Source organism: Telopea speciosissima, chromosome 5, assembly GCF_018873765.1.
Source record: "Telopea speciosissima isolate NSW1024214 ecotype Mountain lineage chromosome 5, Tspe_v1, whole genome shotgun sequence".
NCBI lineage: Eukaryota > Viridiplantae > Streptophyta > Magnoliopsida > Proteales > Proteaceae > Telopea > Telopea speciosissima.
Window position 1 is genome coordinate 58,160,462 of NC_057920.1, and position 20,188 is coordinate 58,180,649.

Below are 20,188 nucleotides of genomic sequence, written 5' to 3' on the forward strand. Positions count from 1 at the left end.
TTGTGGACAGTTGAAGGTTTGCGGTTTCTTCTATCCATGGTTTGAAGGGATGCAGCACCCTATGCTGTATTTTGGGACTGTTTAGAGACTAGTTCATGTTCTAAATTAAGAACTAGGTCACTTTTTGCGTTTGTAAAAGTATTTGGTGGAGTTTGATAGAGTGAAGATTGCATTGGAAGCGGAAGACTGGAATCGGCAGCATTTTTCAGGGTTTTGAGATCGATTTTGTCAAGGTTTTGAGATCTTTTTTTTTTTTTGGGTTCTATTTTTGCTTGGCTGGACTTTTGGAGTGTGCTGTCCTTTTTTTCGAAGGCTATTTGGCAGCAGTTTTGGCATGGATCACCCTCTCTTGGAATCGAATTTTGGTCAGGGTTTTTGAGGTTTGACTATTTTCCAGAATTTTGTCTTCTATTTTTGCATCTTTACTCCATCGATTTGGCTGTGCAATATGGCTGATAGTTCTAAGTCTGTGATAACTGAAGTATTTTCTTCCTCCTCCAATCGTATTACTGAAAAGAAATTGGAGGGGATCACCAACTTTCAACAATAGAAGAAAATTGTTAAGTTGGTCTTGCCCGGACATGATCAGCAGGATCACCTGTTTAAGCTTAAACCCGATGATGACCCATTATGGGTTACTATTGATGCAAGAATCTTGGGACAGATGTTGAATTCTATGGAGAACCAAATTGTCGATTTGGTGACACACATTGATACGGTTAAGGAGCTATGGGAGTATCTTAATGTTTTGTATTCTGGGCAAAACAACCTTTCTCGCATTTGTGACTTGTCCCAAGAGTTTTATAGGGCTGATAGAAAGGGTCGTCCTTTGACCCAATATTTTGTTGATTCGAAGAGGATGTATGAAGAGCTATATTCCTTACTTCCTATTACTTCTAATGTGGAACAAATGCAAAGTCAGCGGGAGCAGCTTGCTATCATGGGTTTTTTAAGCTGACTAGGGAAGGAGTTTGATTCAGTCCGTTCCCAAATTCTTGGTGGTGACAAGGTAGCAACATTGTCTGAAACTTTTTACAGGGTTTTACGTGTCTCTCGTGGGAGCACTACTGCAGTTGATACTTCAGCTTTGGCCTCTTCTCCACCCAACCGTGGGCCCAATGGTGGGGCTGGTAGTGATGGTGATGGTAATAATGGTGGCGGTCATGGCCGTGGCTAGTAAACCGCCTACTTTGGGTACTTAAAGTGCTTCTGATGGTTCGGGTTTGGTGAAGACTTGTCAGCATTGTGGTCGTCCAAGACATATCCAACAATTCTGTTGGAAACTTCATGGCAAACCATCTTAGCAACAATTTGCCAATTCTGCTACTACTACTGAATCTACAGTTTCTACATCTCCATAGCCTGAGGGTAAGACCGTGAAGATGTCTGATGAGGAGTATGCTCGTTTTACGCAGTTCCAGATTTCTCAGTTAGCCCAGCCTCCGACCGCCACTTTTGTTCAGACAGGTAATGCCACTGCATGTATTCCGACTGCTACCTCTCGTCCCTAGATCATTGATTCAAGGGCTACGGATCACATGACTGGTGTTTCAGGTATACTTTCCTCCTTTCAAAAGTCTTCATCTAGTGTTACTTTAGCTAATGGTTCCTTAGCTAACGTAACTGGTACTGGTACTGTTCATATTACACCTTCTGTAACCTTTTTCTCGGATTCTTGTGTATTGCAGAATCTTACGACAAAGAAGATGATTGGTAGAGGTCGTGAGTCGAGGGGCTTTATATACTTGAGGACACTTCATTTATGGTGTGTACCGGTGCGGCGTCACCCCACCAGATTCATTGTCGTTTGGGTCATCCTTCGTTGGAGAGTTTGAAGCTTCTTGATAGTCATTTTCGGTCACTTTCTAGTTTAAATTGTGAGTCCTGTCAGTTTGGGAAACTTCATTGTGTGAGTTACCCTCTTAGAGTCAATAAACGGTCTGACCAACCTTTTTCTTTAGTTCATTCAGATGTATGGGGTCCGTGTCCTGTCATTTCTACTTTGGACTTTCGTTACTTTGTTACCTTTGTTGATGACTATTCCAGGGTTACCTAACTTTATTTAATGAAAGATCGTTGAGTTATTTTCCATCTTTTGTGCTTTTGTGAATGAAGTAAATAATCAATTTCAGACTCCTTTGCATATTCTTTGTAGTGATAATGCTAAGGAGTATTTTTTTGCCCCCTTTGCTGAATTTATGGTTCAACGTGGCATTGTTCATCAATCCTCTTGTGCTTACACCCCACAACAAAATGGTGTGGCTAAGAGGAAGAATAGGCATTTAATGGAAGTCATTCGCTCTCTTTTATTTGAGATGAAAGAGGCTAAATCTTTTTGGGCAAATGCTGTTTTAACTTCATGTTACCTCATTAATTGCATGCCTTCCTCTGTTTTACGTGGTGGTATTCCTTTTTCTTTGTTGTTTCCTTCTATGCCATTGTTTGTTTTACCACCACGGGTATTTGGCAGTGTTTGTTTTATTTGTGATCATCATCCTGATGTTTCAAAGTTGGACCCTAAAGCTCTCAAGTGTATGTTTGTTGGTTATTCTTGTGCTCAAAAGGGCTATCATTGTTATTCTTTTGAGCTACGAAAATATTTTGTTACTGCTGATGTTTCATTCTTTGAAACCACTCCTTATGATGGTTCTTCTTTTACTGTGTCTAAGTTGGATGATGATCTTCTGGTTTCCGTTGTACAGTCCATTGTTCACCATGTTCCGCAGGTTGCCTCATCACCGGTACCTCCTATTATTTTTCAACGTCACCAATGGAAAGTATGGGCTCCCCCCCCCCCCCCCGCTCCAACTGCCTCTGCTCCATCTACTTCTTCGCTGATCCTGCAGGAACCTCCTTTTGATCTTGATATTCCTATTACTCATCATAAGGGTGTTTGGAGTTGTACCCAACACCCCATTTCTAACTTTGTGTCCAATGCTAGTTTGTCTTCTACTTTCCATTCTTGTTTGCATACTGTTGAAAATCATCCTATTCCTAAGCCTGTTTCAGAGGCATTATCTCATCCTGGTTAGAGGGCTGTTATGAATGAGGAATTGTTGGCTTTGGAAGAAAATCAAACTTGGGATCTTGTTCCCTAACCTTCAGGTAAATCGGCTATTGGTTGTCGTTGGGTGTATGTGGTAAAGACATAGTTGTCACGGCATCACGGCGATCCAAGTCGGTGGAGGGGTGTCACGTCGATATATCGACATGTCGCTCGCCATGGCGAGCATGTCGACCATGTTTGATTTTTTTATTTTCTCTATTTTTAATGTTTTAATAGATGTATACTCAAGCCATGTTTTATATCTTTCTCTATTGTTTCTCAAGTTTTAAGAAGAAAATTCAGAAATCGAAGAAGAAATCAAAGAGGGAAAGAAGAAATCGAAGAAGAAATCGAAGAGGGAAAGAAGAAATCAAAGAGGGAAAGAGAGACAGGAAGAAGAAATCAAAGAGGGACGCCATGGCGTAGGTCGCCATGCAACCTTCTCCAGCGCCAGGACGCCATGGCGGGCCCATGGCGACGCCATGACAACTATGGGTAAAGATGAACCCTGATGGGTCCTTGCCTTGTATTGTGGCGAAGGGCTATTCTCAAGTATATGGTGTAGAATACCTGGATACTTTTTCTCCTATGGCGAAGCTTACTTCTGTTCGTATCTGATTTCCCTGCTGCCACATATCATTGGCCGTTGTACTAGTTAGATGTGAAGAATGCTTTCTTACATGGGGATCTCCATGAGGAAGTTTATATGGAGCAACCACCTACCTTTGCTGCACAGAGGGAGTCTGGTACGGTGTGTAAGTTGAAGAAGTCTCTGTATGGGCTGAAATAGTCCCCTTGAGTTTGGTTCAGCCGGTTTACTGAGGTTGTGTTAGAGTTTGGGCTGACACGATGTGGTAGTGATCATTCGATGTTTTTCCGCCGGTCTGGTGTGGGAAAAATAATTCTTGTGGTTTATGTAGATGATATAGTTATTATTGGAGATGATGTTTCTGGCATTGAAGGTTTGAAGGTATACTTGCAACAAAATTTCAGACCAAGGATCTGGGAAAGTTGAAGTACTTCTTGGGTGTGGAAGTGGCTTAGTCGAAGAAAGGAATTTCGCTTTCACAACGGAAATGTGTTCTTGATTTTCTTTCAGAGACAGGAATGTTGGGTTCTAAATCTCTAGATACTCCTATAGATCCCAATTTGAAGCTTACTGCTGATGATGGTGATGTCTAGCCTAATCCTGAGAGGTATCGGAGGCTAGTTGAGAAGTTAAATAACCTAACAGTGATTAGGCCTGATATAGCCTTTCCCGTTAGTGTGGTAAGTCAGTTCTTGTCAGCTCCCCGGACGACTCATTGGGAGGCGGTTATGCATATCTTACGTTATTTCAAAAAGGCTCCTGGACGTGGTCATCTCTATAGTAATCACATAGTTATCAAGGCGGGAAGGCGACCATGGCATTTTAGAGTCTCAAAAATCAAGGCGACACTGCCATGGCGGCAAGGCGCCCGCCATGGCGCTCAAGGCACCCATGGCGATGGGCGGATAGAGGGTTTTTCAGATGCTGCGATCAACAGGAGGTCTACTACAGGTTATTGTATGTTTGTTGGAGGGAACTCAGTGTCCTGGAAGAACAAGAAACAAACAGTAGTTGTTCATTCAAGTGCAGAGTCAAAGTACAGGGCTATGGCACATGCTACCTGTGAGTTGATGTGGGTGAGACAGTTATTGGTGGAACTTGGCTTTGTTGATGATTCTCCGATGAAACTGTGGTGTGGCAACCAAACTGCTGTCCATATTGCTTCAAATCCAATGTTTCATGAAAGGACGAAACACATTGAGGTTGACTGTCTTTTTGTTCGAGAAAAGCTACAACCATGGTTGATTTCTCCTTGTCATGTCCGCACAGGAGAACAACTTGCAGATGTGTTTACAAAGTCTTTGGGGAGTGCAAGAGTGGATTATATTTGTAACAAGCTGGGCATGGTTAACATCTATGCTCCAGCTTGAGGGGGAGTGTTATCGTGATACCGAGACAGGTGAGAAGGGCAGTTTAGTCTAGTTTCATTATTTGTTTTTATTTTGTTTTTCCTGTTATGCCCTTAGTAATTATATATAATGAAGTTTAGTGGGAGATTACACATATCGTGTAACTCCCAAGATGCATATTTCTTCTTCCTCTTTCTCTCTTGATTTTCTCTTCTCCTCTTCCTTTTCTCTTTTTATTAACACATCTCATTATGGAAGATCCATCACATCCATCGGCGTACCATCTTATCATCTGAGACTATCACCATATTTGAACTTACTATGCCCAAGAATCTTAATGGTACAACTTACAAGATCGTAAACATCTCCTAATTACAATATTTTCTCACCCGACATTAATGAAGAAATTTTTCTCATCCAGAAGAACTAAAGCAAGGGATGTACCAGCTAACAAAGCAGGCACGAATGTAATCATGAGTTCAAGAACCTTTCCCTCTTACCAAAGCAAAGTGCTAGGCTGTTTCCTAAATGAACCATGACTAAATCAGACCATGGATACAAAAAATGTTCTTCCTTATTGTTTCTCCTTTTCTTTGTCAAAAATCATTATTTAACACTCAAAAAAGGATAGAAGTGTACACCATTACAATACTCCAACAATTCCCTCTTACGATACAAAAAACTAATTAAATGAGCAAAAAAAGTAAAAGGTAATAAGATGGAATTCTACCTTCAGCATAGGGGCCAAGTGGAAATAATCCCCCTGTATGAAATCTATTCTATCATTTACTCCATAAACAGCTGCATTACATTGCGCATAGTCGATCTTTTGGGGATCAATATCAATTGCAATGACATGATTGCTCCTGAAATAGCAGAAAGTACAAATTAAACATCAAAAGATGAAAAACAAGTAATTTCTTAAAATTACTGAACTGCTAAAAGAATATACATGAGCACATGAGTGCATGTCCACACATGCATGTACATAAAAAAATTATTATGTAGATCCCCAAGATCTCGCAGCAAAGTGAGCATGAAGGATGGTGTGGTCAATTCGGACCGTCACATAGCAGACCTAAATTGACCATAGGAGAAATGGTGAGGAAGGACATGCATAGTCTAGGTCTGGTCCCAAGTATGACCTCGGACAAAACCTATTGGAGGGCAAGGATCCATGTCGCAGACCCCATCTAGCTGAGATTAGACTGCGTGTTGGGCTGTGCCTTTTTCCTCTTGCTACCTTCCATCTTTCTTTTATTTCTTTTATTTCCCACCTCCCATTTGTCCTTTTCCTTTGTCATATCATTTCTTTCCCCATCCCTCTTCTCCTATCTTTTCTTCATCTTTTATTTTTTAGTATAACTATGGTTTCTCTATTTTGTTTTGTTTTGGATCCATGTTGCCGACCCCATTAAGCTGGGATAAAGCTGAGTTTGTTGTTGTTGTTTGTACATAGCAAACCCTCTTTTCTTATATGCTGTCAGAATAACTGTAAGGGTATTCTGGGAATGCCCATGTAATGGGGGGTAAAATAGGAATTAGCATTATCTATGGGGGTGGGTGTGTTCTTGTACTTACCAGTCTTTTATTTGAAAACAAAATAAGAAGGGAAAAGGGCAATCGCAGTCCGTACAAAGCCCTAACTTCTCTTCCTCTCCTTAACACTACTGCTATGACTAACATTCTCAAAATCCTGTTCTATTCCACACAACAGAAATAAACTTGGTATCAGAGAAGACCAATTCTCTCAGACAGCTTTGAGAGTAAGTTAGCTTCCCAAGCTCCCACACTTCTGGTAATGTCAAACTATTTACCAAAGGCAAACAGTCCCATTCAGGCCTCAAACTCCCAAGGAAAGTGGGAACAGAAGTAGCCGCAGCAGAAAATAAAAGGAGCTAAAACAGAGATTGAGCAGCCCTCCTTGGGAGTTGAATAAAACCCCAAAATTATGTAGAGAACAGAACTTAGGATAGGCACCTATAGAGAATTGACTTCTGCAGAAGAAACCCAGGCTGTTGCAGGGCTCAAGTGGACTAAAAACTGGTCTTTTGAGTTGATCTTCAACAGCACAGAGGGAGGTCTTCTTCACACAAAGGCAGTGGCTCGGCAGCAGTAACTTGATGAGGAGACAGTCTCCAATTAGCAGCAACAAAGAATAAAACACAAGAAAGAAAGACAGCTCGAGATAGAGGTGGGTAAGGGTTGGGCTTTCTCAGCCCTGGGTCTCTCACCCACAGCTATCTCAACTGTTAAACAGGGACTTCTCTAATCTCTCCCAAAGTCGAGTGCAAGAATTGCTTGAAAATTTTATTCATCAATTGGTGATCCTTCCTTACAATGGCTGTTAATTTAATAGCTCAGGCCAGCTTACAAAAATAGAAAGTAGAAAATAGAAACTGACTAAAATTAGAAGCAAACTAAAAATTAGAAACTAACTGAAAATAGAAATTACCAAGGCTTTATAGACTCCAGCCTTCTAAACAAGCAAGGATACTAAAAAGGAAGGACACAAAATTAGTAAATAACAAAACAGCAGCTGAAGTTTGACTGGTCAAAGGCCAGCTGTATCAAATTCAGTGCAGCAGATTTTTGGGGCTTCTAGAAGCACTGCTAGGCTGGCTCAAAGGCTGCTTGGGCTGGCCAGACCTGGTCCAATCCTGGTCCATTAGAACCTGGTTTGATGGGCATGTTGCTGCTGGACCTGGCCCATGAGTTTGGTTATTCTTCTTCTTTCTTTGGTAGTGTAGGCCAGACATGGGATCTACATCAGCTCTCCCCCTCTTAAAATCATTTGTCTCCAACGAATGGATGAACGACATATAGTGCTCGTAGAGGTCCGGATCAAGGTTGAATGGAAGATGAAACCCTGGGGTTTAGGATCACCTTGGACAGGAGAACTCATGCTCCCAGTTTCAGACCAAACTGGGAAGAATCAATTGAGTTTTAATAAATTTTCCGCAACCCAGTATTATCGCAGACATCAAAGAAAAAGAAGAACAATAGTAGATTAAACAATATTATAAAGAAGATGAGATAATGAAAAAAGACATCTGAGATGTAATGGAAGGAATTAATCTAGAAAGAAGAAACCATAAAGAACGAGAAAGTGGGAAGAATAGGAACAGCACGCACAGCTGCAGCACTTATGAGGCAAGCTCGATTGCTTGCAATATTCCAATCCAAATCAATCTCTACTGGGTGCAACGCTAACATATATAAAGAAAAGAGAAAATGAAGTTTTCTAATCCAAAATCTAAAACTGAAATAGAAACTGTAATAACTAGGGCCAGATTTGGTAAGACATATATTTCAATTTCGTATTGATTTCATGAAATCGTCAACAAATAGATTTTTTATCAAGAAATTGAAATTGTTTTGGTTGCATCAATCTGAAATATTTCAAGAATAAAATATCCATTGGGTAGTTCAACTTTTGAGAATAAATTCTCGATATTTCCTTGAGAGCGGGTGGTGGTAGTGAGGAGCCGAGGAGGTGGTGGCAGTGGTGGCGGGGGAGAGGTGGTGGTGGTGGTGGCGATGATGGCAGTGGGGTGGGGGGGCATGTTGGTGGTGAGACCATCAGGAGAAGAAGGGTGGAGTTTCATTTTTAACATGAAATTACTGCTTTGCCCATCAAATTAGCCATGTGCTTATTAAAGAGCAAGAGTGAAATCAATTTCAATTTCAATTTCAAAACTGAAACAGCTCCCCAGCTATTTCAGAATTTCTATTCCATTTGATTTCTATTTCACTCAAATAAGGTGTAAAAATCAAACCAAACAATTTCCGGAATAGAAATCATACCAAATCAGGCCTAGGTAACTAAACAATTGCTCAATCCCTTATGCGTATCAAACTTTCCTAACATAAAAATATGCAAAATTTACAAGATAATCCCAAATCCCAAATATTATATGACTGTTAAAGTTATTAGAATTAATGTTCTAAGGGTACTTTAGGAATTGGACCTTGTCTAGTTCACTTATAATGTAATTTCTCCTTTCTTTACCTTTTACCTCCCTAGGGGGGTTGGATGTAATATGTTTATTGTTGTTAGTGTAGTAATATAGGTGTGGAGAGAATGATCTCACACACAAGCATTACAACCGAACTCTTCTCCCTCCTTGTCTCTTGTCTCCTTCTTCTTCTCCTTCTTCCCTCTTCCTCCTTCAACTCCTCTCCTTCTATCACTTACATCTACAACATAAAACTCAACTTGGTATCAGAGCCAGGTTTCAGAGTCGTATTTCCCTTTTCCTGCTCTGTTTTTTCTCTCTCTTTGGAATCCATTATGCCCTAGGATTCCAAAGAACAGACCTCTATGTGAAACAACTATTTAGGTGTTGAAGGAGTATGGAATAGGTTCTTTACAACCTATTTAGATGTTTGAAGTCACCTTTGAGCTCTATTGAAGCCATCTTGAAGATATGAAGCTATTTTGAAGACTTGAAGCTGTTCCTAGGTTTTCCGCCAGTTCACAGTTGCAGGTAGGGATGTAAACGGATCGGATTCGGCTCGGATAGTGCTATATCCGCATCCGCATCCGATTAGCTTTCGGACGGATTTGGATAGTGCTAAACAGATACGGACACGAATACAGATCGGATATTTTATCCGTTTTCATGTAAATATAGCTTTTCGGATAGCTATAGCCTATCCGCATCCGTTTAGCTTTCGGACGGATTCGGATAGTGCTAAACGGATATGGACACGGACATAGTTGTCATGGCGTCGCCATGGCGTCCTGGCGCTGGAGAGGGCTGCATGGCGACCTACGCCATGGCGACCCTCTTTGATTTCTTCCTCCGACTCTCTCTTTCCCTCTTCGATTTCTTCTTCCTGTCTTCGATTTCTTCTTCCCTCTTGATTTCTTCTTTCCCTCTTCAATTTCTTTCGATTTCTTCTTCGATTTCTTCTTCCCGTCTTCTTTCCCTCTTCGATTTCTTCTTCCCTGTCTTCTTTCCCTCTTCGATTTCTTTCGATTTCTTCTTTCCCTCTTCGATTTCTTCTTCGATTTCTGAATTTTCTTCTTAAAACTTGAGAAACAATAGAGAAAAAATAAAACATGGCTTGAGTATACATCTATTAACACATTAAAAATAGAGAAAATAAAAAATAAAACATGGTCGACATGCTCGCCATGGCAACGCCATGGCGGGCGACATGTCAATATATCGACGTGACACCCCTCCACCGACTTGGATCGCCGTGACGCCGTGACAACTATGGACACGGATACATAAACGGATTTCGGCTATTCATTTACACCCCTAGTTGCAGGTCCAAGTTCTCTCTCCTTCGGCATGTGTTTGGTCTTGGGGATGGACCATTAGAATCGCCCAAGGGTGCTGGTTATGCTCCTGTTGCTCCTCTTTAGCTGCTCGAAGAAATTCTTTGAGTTTAGCTCATTTTCGTGAAACCTAACAGGGTAAAGCCGATTCTGTTTCCTCTTCTTCTCTTACATTTGGTCTGCGATATATGGCTCTCTTGGTTAAAACCATACTATGGAAAGTCTTGGCAGTGTTTTTTGAGTTTGCTTGAGTTGGTATTGTTTCTTGGAAAGAGCTAAGGTGGATTTTATCTTGGTTTGTGGTGTTTTTTTTTCTTCCTTGATGGATATTTTCTTTGTGTGGGACTGCATATTTGGGTTGTGTGTACTCCCCACCTGATTTGGACACCTTGGTTTATGGTCAAATGTTGTTTCTTATACAATATGGTTGATTCTGATGTCTCCGGGCTTGGTTCGGCTGATTCACAGTCTACTCCGGCAGCCCCTCAATTTTTCTTTGAGAACTCACATCCATAGATTTCCATTGTGAAGCTAGACAACACCAATTTTTTGGATTGGTCTCACAGAAAACTCCACCGTCATGACATGGGTCATCTTCTCCATGAAGCTCGAGATGGGGAGAAGGTTTATGCGAAAGGAAACTGCCAAGGCCATTTGGGACAGTGTCTCCCAGACATTTGACAGGGTAGGTGACTCTACCAAAGTTAATCAGCGTCACTAAAAAATTATTGCAATAAGGCAGGTTGACAGGACCATTTCTAAGTACTATAATGCCTAAATTAGTCTTTTGGAGGAGTATGACCACTACAGGGACCTTCAATTAACCAACCCAGCGGATGAGGCAAAGGTGTATCGCTGTCTTGAAAAGTTGTGTATCTTCACTTTACTTGGTGACCTGAACCCTGATTATGAACCAATCAGACTTCAGATTTTAGGCCGGTCTCCTCTCCCATCTATGGATGAGGTCTACAGCTATTTACAGAGTGAGGAGACTCGTCGTCTTGCTATGGAACCAGCACCAACATCATCCCTTGAGAGATCTGCTCTCAATTCTAGTTCTTTCACCCGTGGGAGTGGTAGAGGCCAAGGGCCTAATCGGGGGAAAGACAAAGCAGGAAACAGGTGGTGCTAGTGGAGGAGGTCGAGACAGGTTTAAATGTGATCACTATGGGAGATCGAGACATACTAAGGATCGGTGTTGGACTCTACATGGCCGTCCTCCTGGTACCCGTGGTGGTGCTAGTAGTACTCGTGGTGGCCGTCGAGGGGGAGCTCGAGCACATTCTGTGATGACTAAGGCAGATGCTACAAAGAACCCACCTGACACACAGGATGACTCCACATTGGCCAATGCAGTATTTCGCATGGTCATGTCCTAGCTGGGCACATCTCCTACACCCACAGTGGCCAGCTCCTCTTCATCCTCAGCTTTGCAGGTCTTCACCTCAGCTTCTACTGCAGCCCAGTCTTGGGTCATTGATTTTGTTGCTACTGACCACATGACTAGTACGTCCCATCATTATGATTCCTATACCATTTGTTCTGGTAAGGATAAGGTTAGGGTAGTTGATGGCTCCCTTTCCTCCATCTCTGGTAAGGGTAGCATTCCTGTTACATCATCCATTGCACTTGTTTCTGTCCTTTATGTGCCTAACCTTACTCTTAATCTCTTGTCTGCGAGCCAATTAACTAAATCTCTGAACTGTTGTGTCACCTTTTTCCTTCTCACTGTCTTTTTCAGGATTTGGTGACGAGGAGGATTATTGGCAGTGGTCATGAGGAACAAGGCCTTTATTTTTTTGAACCTTTTTTGCCCACAGCTGAGTCCTATGTGTGTAGACGTAATGACAATATTTCTTTGGATTTTATTATGTTATGGCATCGTTGTCTTGACCATCCATTTTATGTTGTAATGAGGAAACAATTACCTCACTTATTTTCTTCTATTGCTTCTTCTCATATTTTTCAATGTGAACCATGTATGTTTGCAAAACACTGTCGTTCATCTTACCCATACCATGGTAATAGATCTAATTCTCCTTTTCATATTGTGCATACTGATGTTTGGGGACCTTCCCCTACTACCTCTTTATTTGGTTATCGTTACTTTGTCTCATTTGCCGATGATTTTTCTCGTGTTACTTGGACTGTCCTTATAAAAAAGTGATGTCTGTGATGCATTTAAGAATTTTTATCAGATGATTCTTACTCAGTTTGACTCTCGAAGCAAAATTGTTCGGTCTGATAAAGGAGGGGAGTACATGTTTGGTGGCTTTCAAACCTTCTTTACTAATAATGGCATTATCCATCAGCTAGCGTGTGTTGACACCCCCCAACAAAATGGGGTTGCTGAGAGGAAAAACTGTCATTTATTGGAGGTCACTCGGAGTCTTCTCTTTAGCGTGCATATTCCTAAGACCTTCTAGTCTGAAGCTCTTCTCACTGCTTCTTTTCTCATCAATCGCATGCCTACTAAACTCTTTGGTTCCAAATCTCCCTTAGACACCTTATCTCCAGAGGTTTTTGCTTTCTCTATTCCTCCCAAAGTCTTTGGTTATGTTTGTTATGTGCATGTTAACAAACCCCATCGCACTAAACTTGATCCCAAAGCTCTCATGTCTCTTTCTTGGGTATCTACTTCCAAAGGCTACAAGTGCTATCATCCTTCCTCTCGTCGGTGCTTTCTCTCCAAAGATGTCACCTTTCTTGAATCTGTCCCTTTCTTTGCCCCTTCTCAGCATCCTCTTCAAGGGGAGAATTGTGGAAGTGAACAGGCTGTTGATTTCCTTCATTTTCCTCTCCCCATCTCTCCTTTTATGCTTGATATTGGAAAACACAAGACTGTGGATGTGGTTGATACTGATGATCAATCAGGTGTGAATAATAATTTGGTTGAAACTGAGAAGGATTACCACATTCAGTACAAAAAAGGTGAAAGCTTGAAGAGTAAAGGAAAGAAGACCTGCCAAGAGTCCTCTTTGGATCAAAATCCACATCCTGAGATTCATTCTCCTCAATCAAGTGACATCCCTTCTCCTCCATCTGATTTAGACCTTCCTATTGCTGTTAGAAAAGCAAAAAAGCTTGTACTAATCCTATATCCCAGCTTGTTTCCTATGATGCTCTTTCTCCTACAGGGCTTGCCTTTAGCGTTGCTCTTTCTTCCGCCTCTATTCCCAAGAATGTTACTGAGGCTATGTCTAACCTAAAGTGGAGACAAGTTATGTCTGAGGAGATGATGGCCCTTGAAAAGAATGGTACTTGGAAATTGGTGGATCTTCCCATGGGACGTGTCCCAGTTGGATGTAAATGGGTCTACAAAATCAAGTATAAATCTGATGGTACAGTTGACAGATACAAAGCAAGGTTAATGGCCAAGGGGTACAGTCAAGTCTATGGAATTGATTATCAAGAGACATTTGCCCCTATGGCTAAGCATAACTCTATAAGAGTCCTATTATCCTTGGCAGCCAATATAGATTGGCCATTATATCAGGTTAGATGTAAAGAATGCCTTTATTCATGGTGACTTGGAAGAGGTATACATGCAAACCCCTCCAGGATTCAAAATACCTTCCGCTGAAGGGAAAGTGTGCCGTCTCAAGAAAGCTCTATATGGCCTCAAACAGCCACCAAAGGCATGGTTCGAGAGATTCCGGCAGGCCATTCTAAAGAATGGATATTCCCAAAGTCAAGTTGATCACACTCTCTTTACCAAGCGGGGTAATGGTACCATCACAGCCCTTATTGTTTATGCTGATGATATTGTTGTCACTGGAGACGACAAAGCAGAGATAAATAGGCTGAAGACCTACTTGGCTCAACAGTTTGAAATCAAAGATCTGGATCCCTTGAAGTATTTCTTGGGAATTGAAGTATCAAGGTCCACGAGAGGAATCAACATATGTCAATGGAAATTTGTTCTTGATTTGTTGACAGAGACAGGGATGTTAGGCTGTAAACTAGCAAATTCTCATATTGAGCAGAACCACAAACTAGGGGAAGATTGTGGTCCCTCTCTTGTTGATGTGGGAAAGTACCAGAGACTAGTGGGGAAGCTTATCTACCTCTCTATGACTCGTCCAAATATCTCTTATGCAGTGGGAGTAGTGAGCCAATTTATGCATGCCCCCGAGAGTGGCCACTTTAATGCTGTGTATCGCATCCTCAGATATTTGAAGTCTTCTCCTGGGAAAGGACTGTTGTATGCCAGGCACAATCACTTGAGAATGGAAGGTTTCACTGATGCTGACTGGGCTGGATCCATCACAGACAGGAGATCTACCTCTAGTTATTGTACATTTGTGGGAGGAAACTTAGTCACATGGAGGAGCAAAAAACAACCTGTTATAGCTAGATCTAATGCAAAGGCAGAATTTCAAGCTATGGCTCATGGAGAGTGTGTGAACTCATATGATTGAAATGATTGGTTTAAGAATTGGTGTTTGGCACTGAAGGTCCTATGAGGTTCTACTGTGACAATAAGGCAGCTATCAATATTGCTCACAATCCAGTGCAACATGACAGGACAAAACACATTGAAGTGGACCAACACCTCATCAAGGAGAAGATAAACTCTAGCTGTATTTGTACCCCTTTTGTGAAGACTGATGATCAACCAGTGGACATCTTCACCAAAGGCCTTCCCTTTTTCTATTGGATATCCTCTTATGCAAGCTGCAAATGTATGATATTTATTCTCCAGCTTGAGGGGGAGTGTTAGAGTTATTAGAATTAATGTTCTAAGGGTACTTTAGGAATTGGACCTTGTCTAGTTCACTTATAATGTAATTTCTCCTTCCTTTACCTTTTTTACCTTTTACCTCCCTAGGGGGGTTGGATGTAATATGTTTATTGTTGTTAGTAGAGTAATATAGGTGTGGAGAGAATAATCTCACACACAAGCATTACAACCAAACTCTTCTCCCTCCTTCTCTCTTGTCTCTTTCTTCTCCTTCTTCCCTCTTCCTCCTTCAACTTCCTCTCCTTCTATCACTTACATCTACAACATCAAACTCAACTGTGACTCCATCGTTCGGCTTCTTAGTAAAGAGAAAGACAAGAAAAACAAAATGACATGGAGAAGAAATTGAGCACACCTTGTTGCAAATTGGATAGCATTCCCACCAACTCCTGTAAAACAGTCAATTATGACTCCACTACCACAACGGGATGCATGATGCTGTGCTATAGTCTCTGGAGTGACAGAAAACCACCCTTCTTTGTCCATCTTTATACCCTCATCAAATCTGGAGAAGAGGAAATATCTCTGACACCAGTATTTAAGAATATCGGTAGGTTGTTCTATTCCGTGGAAAGGAAGCTCTGCAAAAAGAGGGAAACAAAGGTAATGATAAGAGAAACTCCTTCAGACAATACATTTTAACTGTTAGTTTCATGACACATGCATAATATGTTTTACTTTCTATATATTTTTCCATTAAATCCTAAATATAAGCTTCTTCACTTTACATTATAACACCAAGTTCACCCAATAGGCCAATACCTAGGGTGAAAATAACACTACAATATACTGAGGATCCCTAGAATACTCAATTATTTCCAGTAGTACTCCACTCTTGATAAGAGAACCAAACATGAGCACAAGTAAATAATCCTTGTATTCCCAAAGGCCAAACGAGATCCAAACAATCTGAAATTATGATATGATAATCCAGGCTTGATGACAAGTCATCACAGCCAAAAAAAAAAAAGTGTGCATCAAAATTTTATGGAAAATTCAATAGCTATATCTAAATCAGATGAAACTTTGGGGTTTGACAACCAGCCTTCCAAGGTGATAAATGATTAAAACAAAAGTAATGAGTCACAATAGGTGCAAAGACAAAGACTTGAGTTGCAATGAATGCACCAGACAGATCAGATGAAGCAGCATGTGCAGCTTAATATGGCATGATGTAAACATGTCATGATTGTGCTTTATTCTTTCAAGTTTTCATTGTATAAGTAAGAGCAGTCATATTATGCATGTGATGTCCCTTCACCTCTGACTAATCATGTGATCAAAAACCATATCAATCAACAAATGAGGGTGTACCCAGTGCACGAGGCTCCCACCACTGCGAGGTATGGGGAGGGTCATAATGTACGCAGCCTTACCCCTGCTTTCGCAGAGAGGCTATTTCCAGACTTGAACCCGTGACCACTTGGTCACAATGGAGCAACCTTTACCGTTGCACCAAGGCCCACCCTCTTAATATCAATCAACAAATATGGATGGAAAAATAAACAGGTACAACTAAGATTTTTTTGTCAAAATGACAACAACATATATGCTATTTCACCTTCATAGTCATCAGATAATATATTCCTCCGTGATCGTGACCTTCTCACTTTCTTTTTCTTTTTTGAGGCAATAGAACCACAGAGACTATCCAACTCCTCCCTTGTAGAACTCATGTGTGATGATTGCACTTTGGAAACAGTTCTAGCGACACTAGATATCGAACTGCAACAAGAATATGCAAATGAAGGTCAAATTATGAACAGAATAGTTATAGAGAATAAGCACTTCTGGAAACACTACGAGATTTGAGGGCTTAAAAATTTTAGGAATTATTTCTCCAAAAGTTTACCTGTCAGCATCAAAGCTATGATAGGTCATATCGTCACATATCTTCTCTGCATCCTCAGAAGATGTAACTATCACAGATTTGTTTAAAAACTCACTTCTTGAAACTTCTTCAGAACCTAATAGATTTAGTTGATTACCCAAACTGCACGCAAAATTTAGGGAAATGTAACATACATGGCCATGACATAACCAGTTGTCAAAGGAGTTTATGCATAGCAATTCACTAATTGAAAATAAACCAGTAAAACATATTTGAAAACCAGACCTGTCAATGTGATCCTGGGAATGTGAGGATGGACAAAAGGAAACTTTTTCATCATCTAATTCATCTAGTTGCCCACAACTGCAGCTGGTGGATGACTCCATGCCAGACACAAAACCACACGCAGCAAGATCAATCTCAGAGGAGACTTCACGGTGAGGATGACCTGATAACTTATCTTTGTCCCTGGTTTCCTCAAAACAAACAGTTTTATCCGGTAAGCTACATGGATCCAATACTTTGATGCCATTGCATGAGAGTGAAGAACTACCTTCCTTTTCAGTGGCATCAGCAACCACTTCACCCGGCATAGATGTCATGTCAGAAAAAGCCAAGTGTTCCATCCCTGGAGGTGGGTACCAGGTTGACTCTTGTGTTTTGATATTATAGAAGTAGTTTCTCATATAGAAAGAATCCCAGCATGTCATCCATTCTGCTGGATCAGCATGGCATTTACAATTGTTGAGGTCAATGCAATCAACCGTGCCAGAAGCCTGAGGTGACACAGCTGAATCCAGGGCCCATGTCTTGTCAGTTCTGATGTCAACACAAAGCTTTCTACCTTCCCTGTCATAGTAAGCCATAAATGAACCTTCTAAATTTTTATATTCTATTGGTCCTTTGTCCAATTCCTCAAAACCAATTCCAGAGCGGGCATCTTGTGAAGTATCTTCTAGAGGACCTGTAGTACCTAAATTATCTGGTATAACTGCCACTTCAGTACCACAATTAGACATGATACTGCCAGGGACAGTTTCATATTCCATTCCAGAATTTGATAATTCACCAGATATCTCCTGAGGAGTTCGTTCCTGAACAACTTCACTGAGACTCGTAGAAGTCAAGCCTGTCAAACCTCCATCACCAGAGTAATAACAATGTTCTCTACTGCTCACTGCAACATCACAGTAAGACATTTCACTTTGGCTCACTGTTGGTGTGTCACATAAATAACTGCTTGTGATATCACAGGAAATTACTGAAGATGCAACCTCTACCTCACTCACATTGGAAACTTGAAACTGTACATCCTCATTCTCTTTACGGACAGAACAATCTTTAATAATAGGTGCACCCTTTCCTTTCCGTTTGGTCATCCCAATCTTCTTCTGCAATGCAATGTAAAACATAGGAAAACAGAAAATGTATTGCGTAAAAAACATCGGTAACACTTTCAAATCCCTACAGCACACTAACACCAAAATGTTCAAATATAAAGCAAAAAACATAGACTTGCCACCTTGTTCGTGATGAAGGAAATAGGAAGCCCCAGTGCACTCATCTGTATTGCAAGTTCTGTATCGTCAGTGGACGGAGTATAATCTGAGCAGTGAGCACATCATTGTAACAAAAGGTTACCAACTCAAATAAAATTCAGCATACTGCGATTTATCCATAAAATGAGTATATGGAAACATGATAGGCAACAATGATCCGATAATTCAATATGCATCCGGTAATGATAAGAGTCGGAAAAAAAAATAAACGTTTGAATTATATATAAATTAAAATATTAGATGATTTTGTCTTTTCCTAATAGACACCTAAATGACCAATGGATGTGCCTATTGGAAGACATGTTTGAATGGTCAACAAACATATCTTGTGGGAAAAGACTTGGTATTTGGGCATGTCTCTTAGAGACAACCCTTGGTGGTGTCTCACCCTCTCCTATATATGGAGAAGAGGTTTTAGCACATAATTAACTCTAACAATTTTGAATGCAATAACAATCTGTTTTGTTTTGGCTTTTCTCTCTCTATTGTTTATACCCAATTTGAGCAAAACTCTTCGTGCCCTTAGTGGCCTAGTAAGTGAAGTTCATCACTACTAGATAGCCTCATGTTTGAGATGGTTTATCTTGGAGGCTGATTCGCAAAAATTCGGTTTGCACCATAAGGGATGTCTACAGTCTTAAGGAGAGTGACTTTTGTCACGACTCAGTCTCATTGATTCCTCAAGTTTCTTCATTGTTTTCAGAATCGTGAGGCTTTATATGGTGCTTGAGATTGTCATCATCAACCTCGGTTTGTCTACAATTAAAATAAGCAATATCTCCCCTTTATTTACATCTGTTCATATGTATGATTTGGACAAATTATTTCCAACAAATATAAATAAATAGTTAGGTTTAGGCTACTTACCAATGGTTTCACCGTCGATGTTCATACTGACAGCATCACGAGTATGAGAGCTCTGCACACAATACCATGGGTTTAGAAGAGGTTCTTATAAATGTGCAAATTCAAGTTTGACAAATCAAGTCTCCTCGACTATTAGAAGCAATTGTGGGATTAAGACTTAAATTCAGTAACAAGTTCGAAAAGAAACCCTGCATCATCCCCTGCCAACCACAAAGTAAAAAAAAAAGTAAACTTACAGAAGGTTCTACGTAGCTGCCGTGACGAACATGTGAAGAAGAAACCTCTGGTGTGTCCATCAGAGCAGCATCCCTGCTATCCAAAAGATTCAAGCAACATTAACGAAAATTCAAGGTACACGAAGTACTAACTTATAGCAGCAGAACAGATGAGACTAGTAGGGAAGGGGAGAGAGTGAAGAGAAGAGAAAGGTTCTCACCATAGAAAGACTTCGGTGAGCTTGAATAGTGAACCCAGGGCTCTGATCGCGGGAGTTTCGTTTCCGTTGTCGTCTACATCCATGGATAATGCAGGAACAGCTTCTATTGAGAATTGGCTTTGCTTAAGCTTCGCAGTAGAGAGAACGACCGCCAACGGTTGGTATTGGGACGAGGTATCAGGGAAAGGAGAGGTAGCGTCCTCCCCAGAGAGTAAAAGAGACCAAAGCTCAGAACAAAAGCCCCTCTCTCTTCTTCTTCTTCTTTTGTGTTTTTTTTTCTTTCTTTCTTTTTAGTTTTTGTGTGGCCGGGTGGCCCGGGTGGGCGTAGAACAAAAGCCCCTCTCTACTCTAGTCTACGGGTGTCAAAATTCAAACCTAACCCGAACCGGTGAAAGGACCAAATTTAAAAAAATAGACCGATATAACCCGGAAAGAAACTGATACCAATCCGAAATTATTTAAAAATACACTTTT

The 20,188-nt window shown here is 40.8% G+C and overlaps 1 protein-coding gene across 2 annotated transcripts in view; it reads right to left on the reverse strand.

The window, feature by feature from the left end:
* Positions 1–19,880, reverse strand: part of LOC122661215 — a 30,049-nt gene extending 10,169 nt beyond the window's left edge. Inside the window, exons 1-9 of one of the 2 annotated variants that reach the window (XR_006332847.1) lie at positions 19,715–19,880; positions 19,515–19,587; positions 19,279–19,330; positions 18,375–18,457; positions 17,138–18,243; positions 16,874–17,014; positions 16,583–16,746; positions 15,377–15,602; positions 5,715–5,850 (exon numbers count right to left, since the gene is read on the reverse strand). Coding sequence is in view for 1 of the 2 variants with exons in the window: in XM_043856554.1 (XP_043712489.1) it covers positions 5,715–5,850; positions 15,377–15,602; positions 16,583–16,746; positions 16,874–17,014; positions 17,138–18,243; positions 18,372–18,457; positions 19,279–19,330; positions 19,515–19,587; positions 19,715–19,797 (2,067 nt within the window). In the remaining variant the exon portion in view is untranslated. Of the gene's footprint in view, positions 1–5,714; positions 5,851–15,376; positions 15,603–16,582; positions 16,747–16,873; positions 17,015–17,137; positions 18,244–18,371; positions 18,458–19,278; positions 19,331–19,514; positions 19,588–19,714 lie in introns of both variants that reach the window. The other variant, XM_043856554.1, reaches the window with a different exon arrangement.
* Between the last annotated feature and the right edge of the window lie 308 nt (positions 19,881–20,188).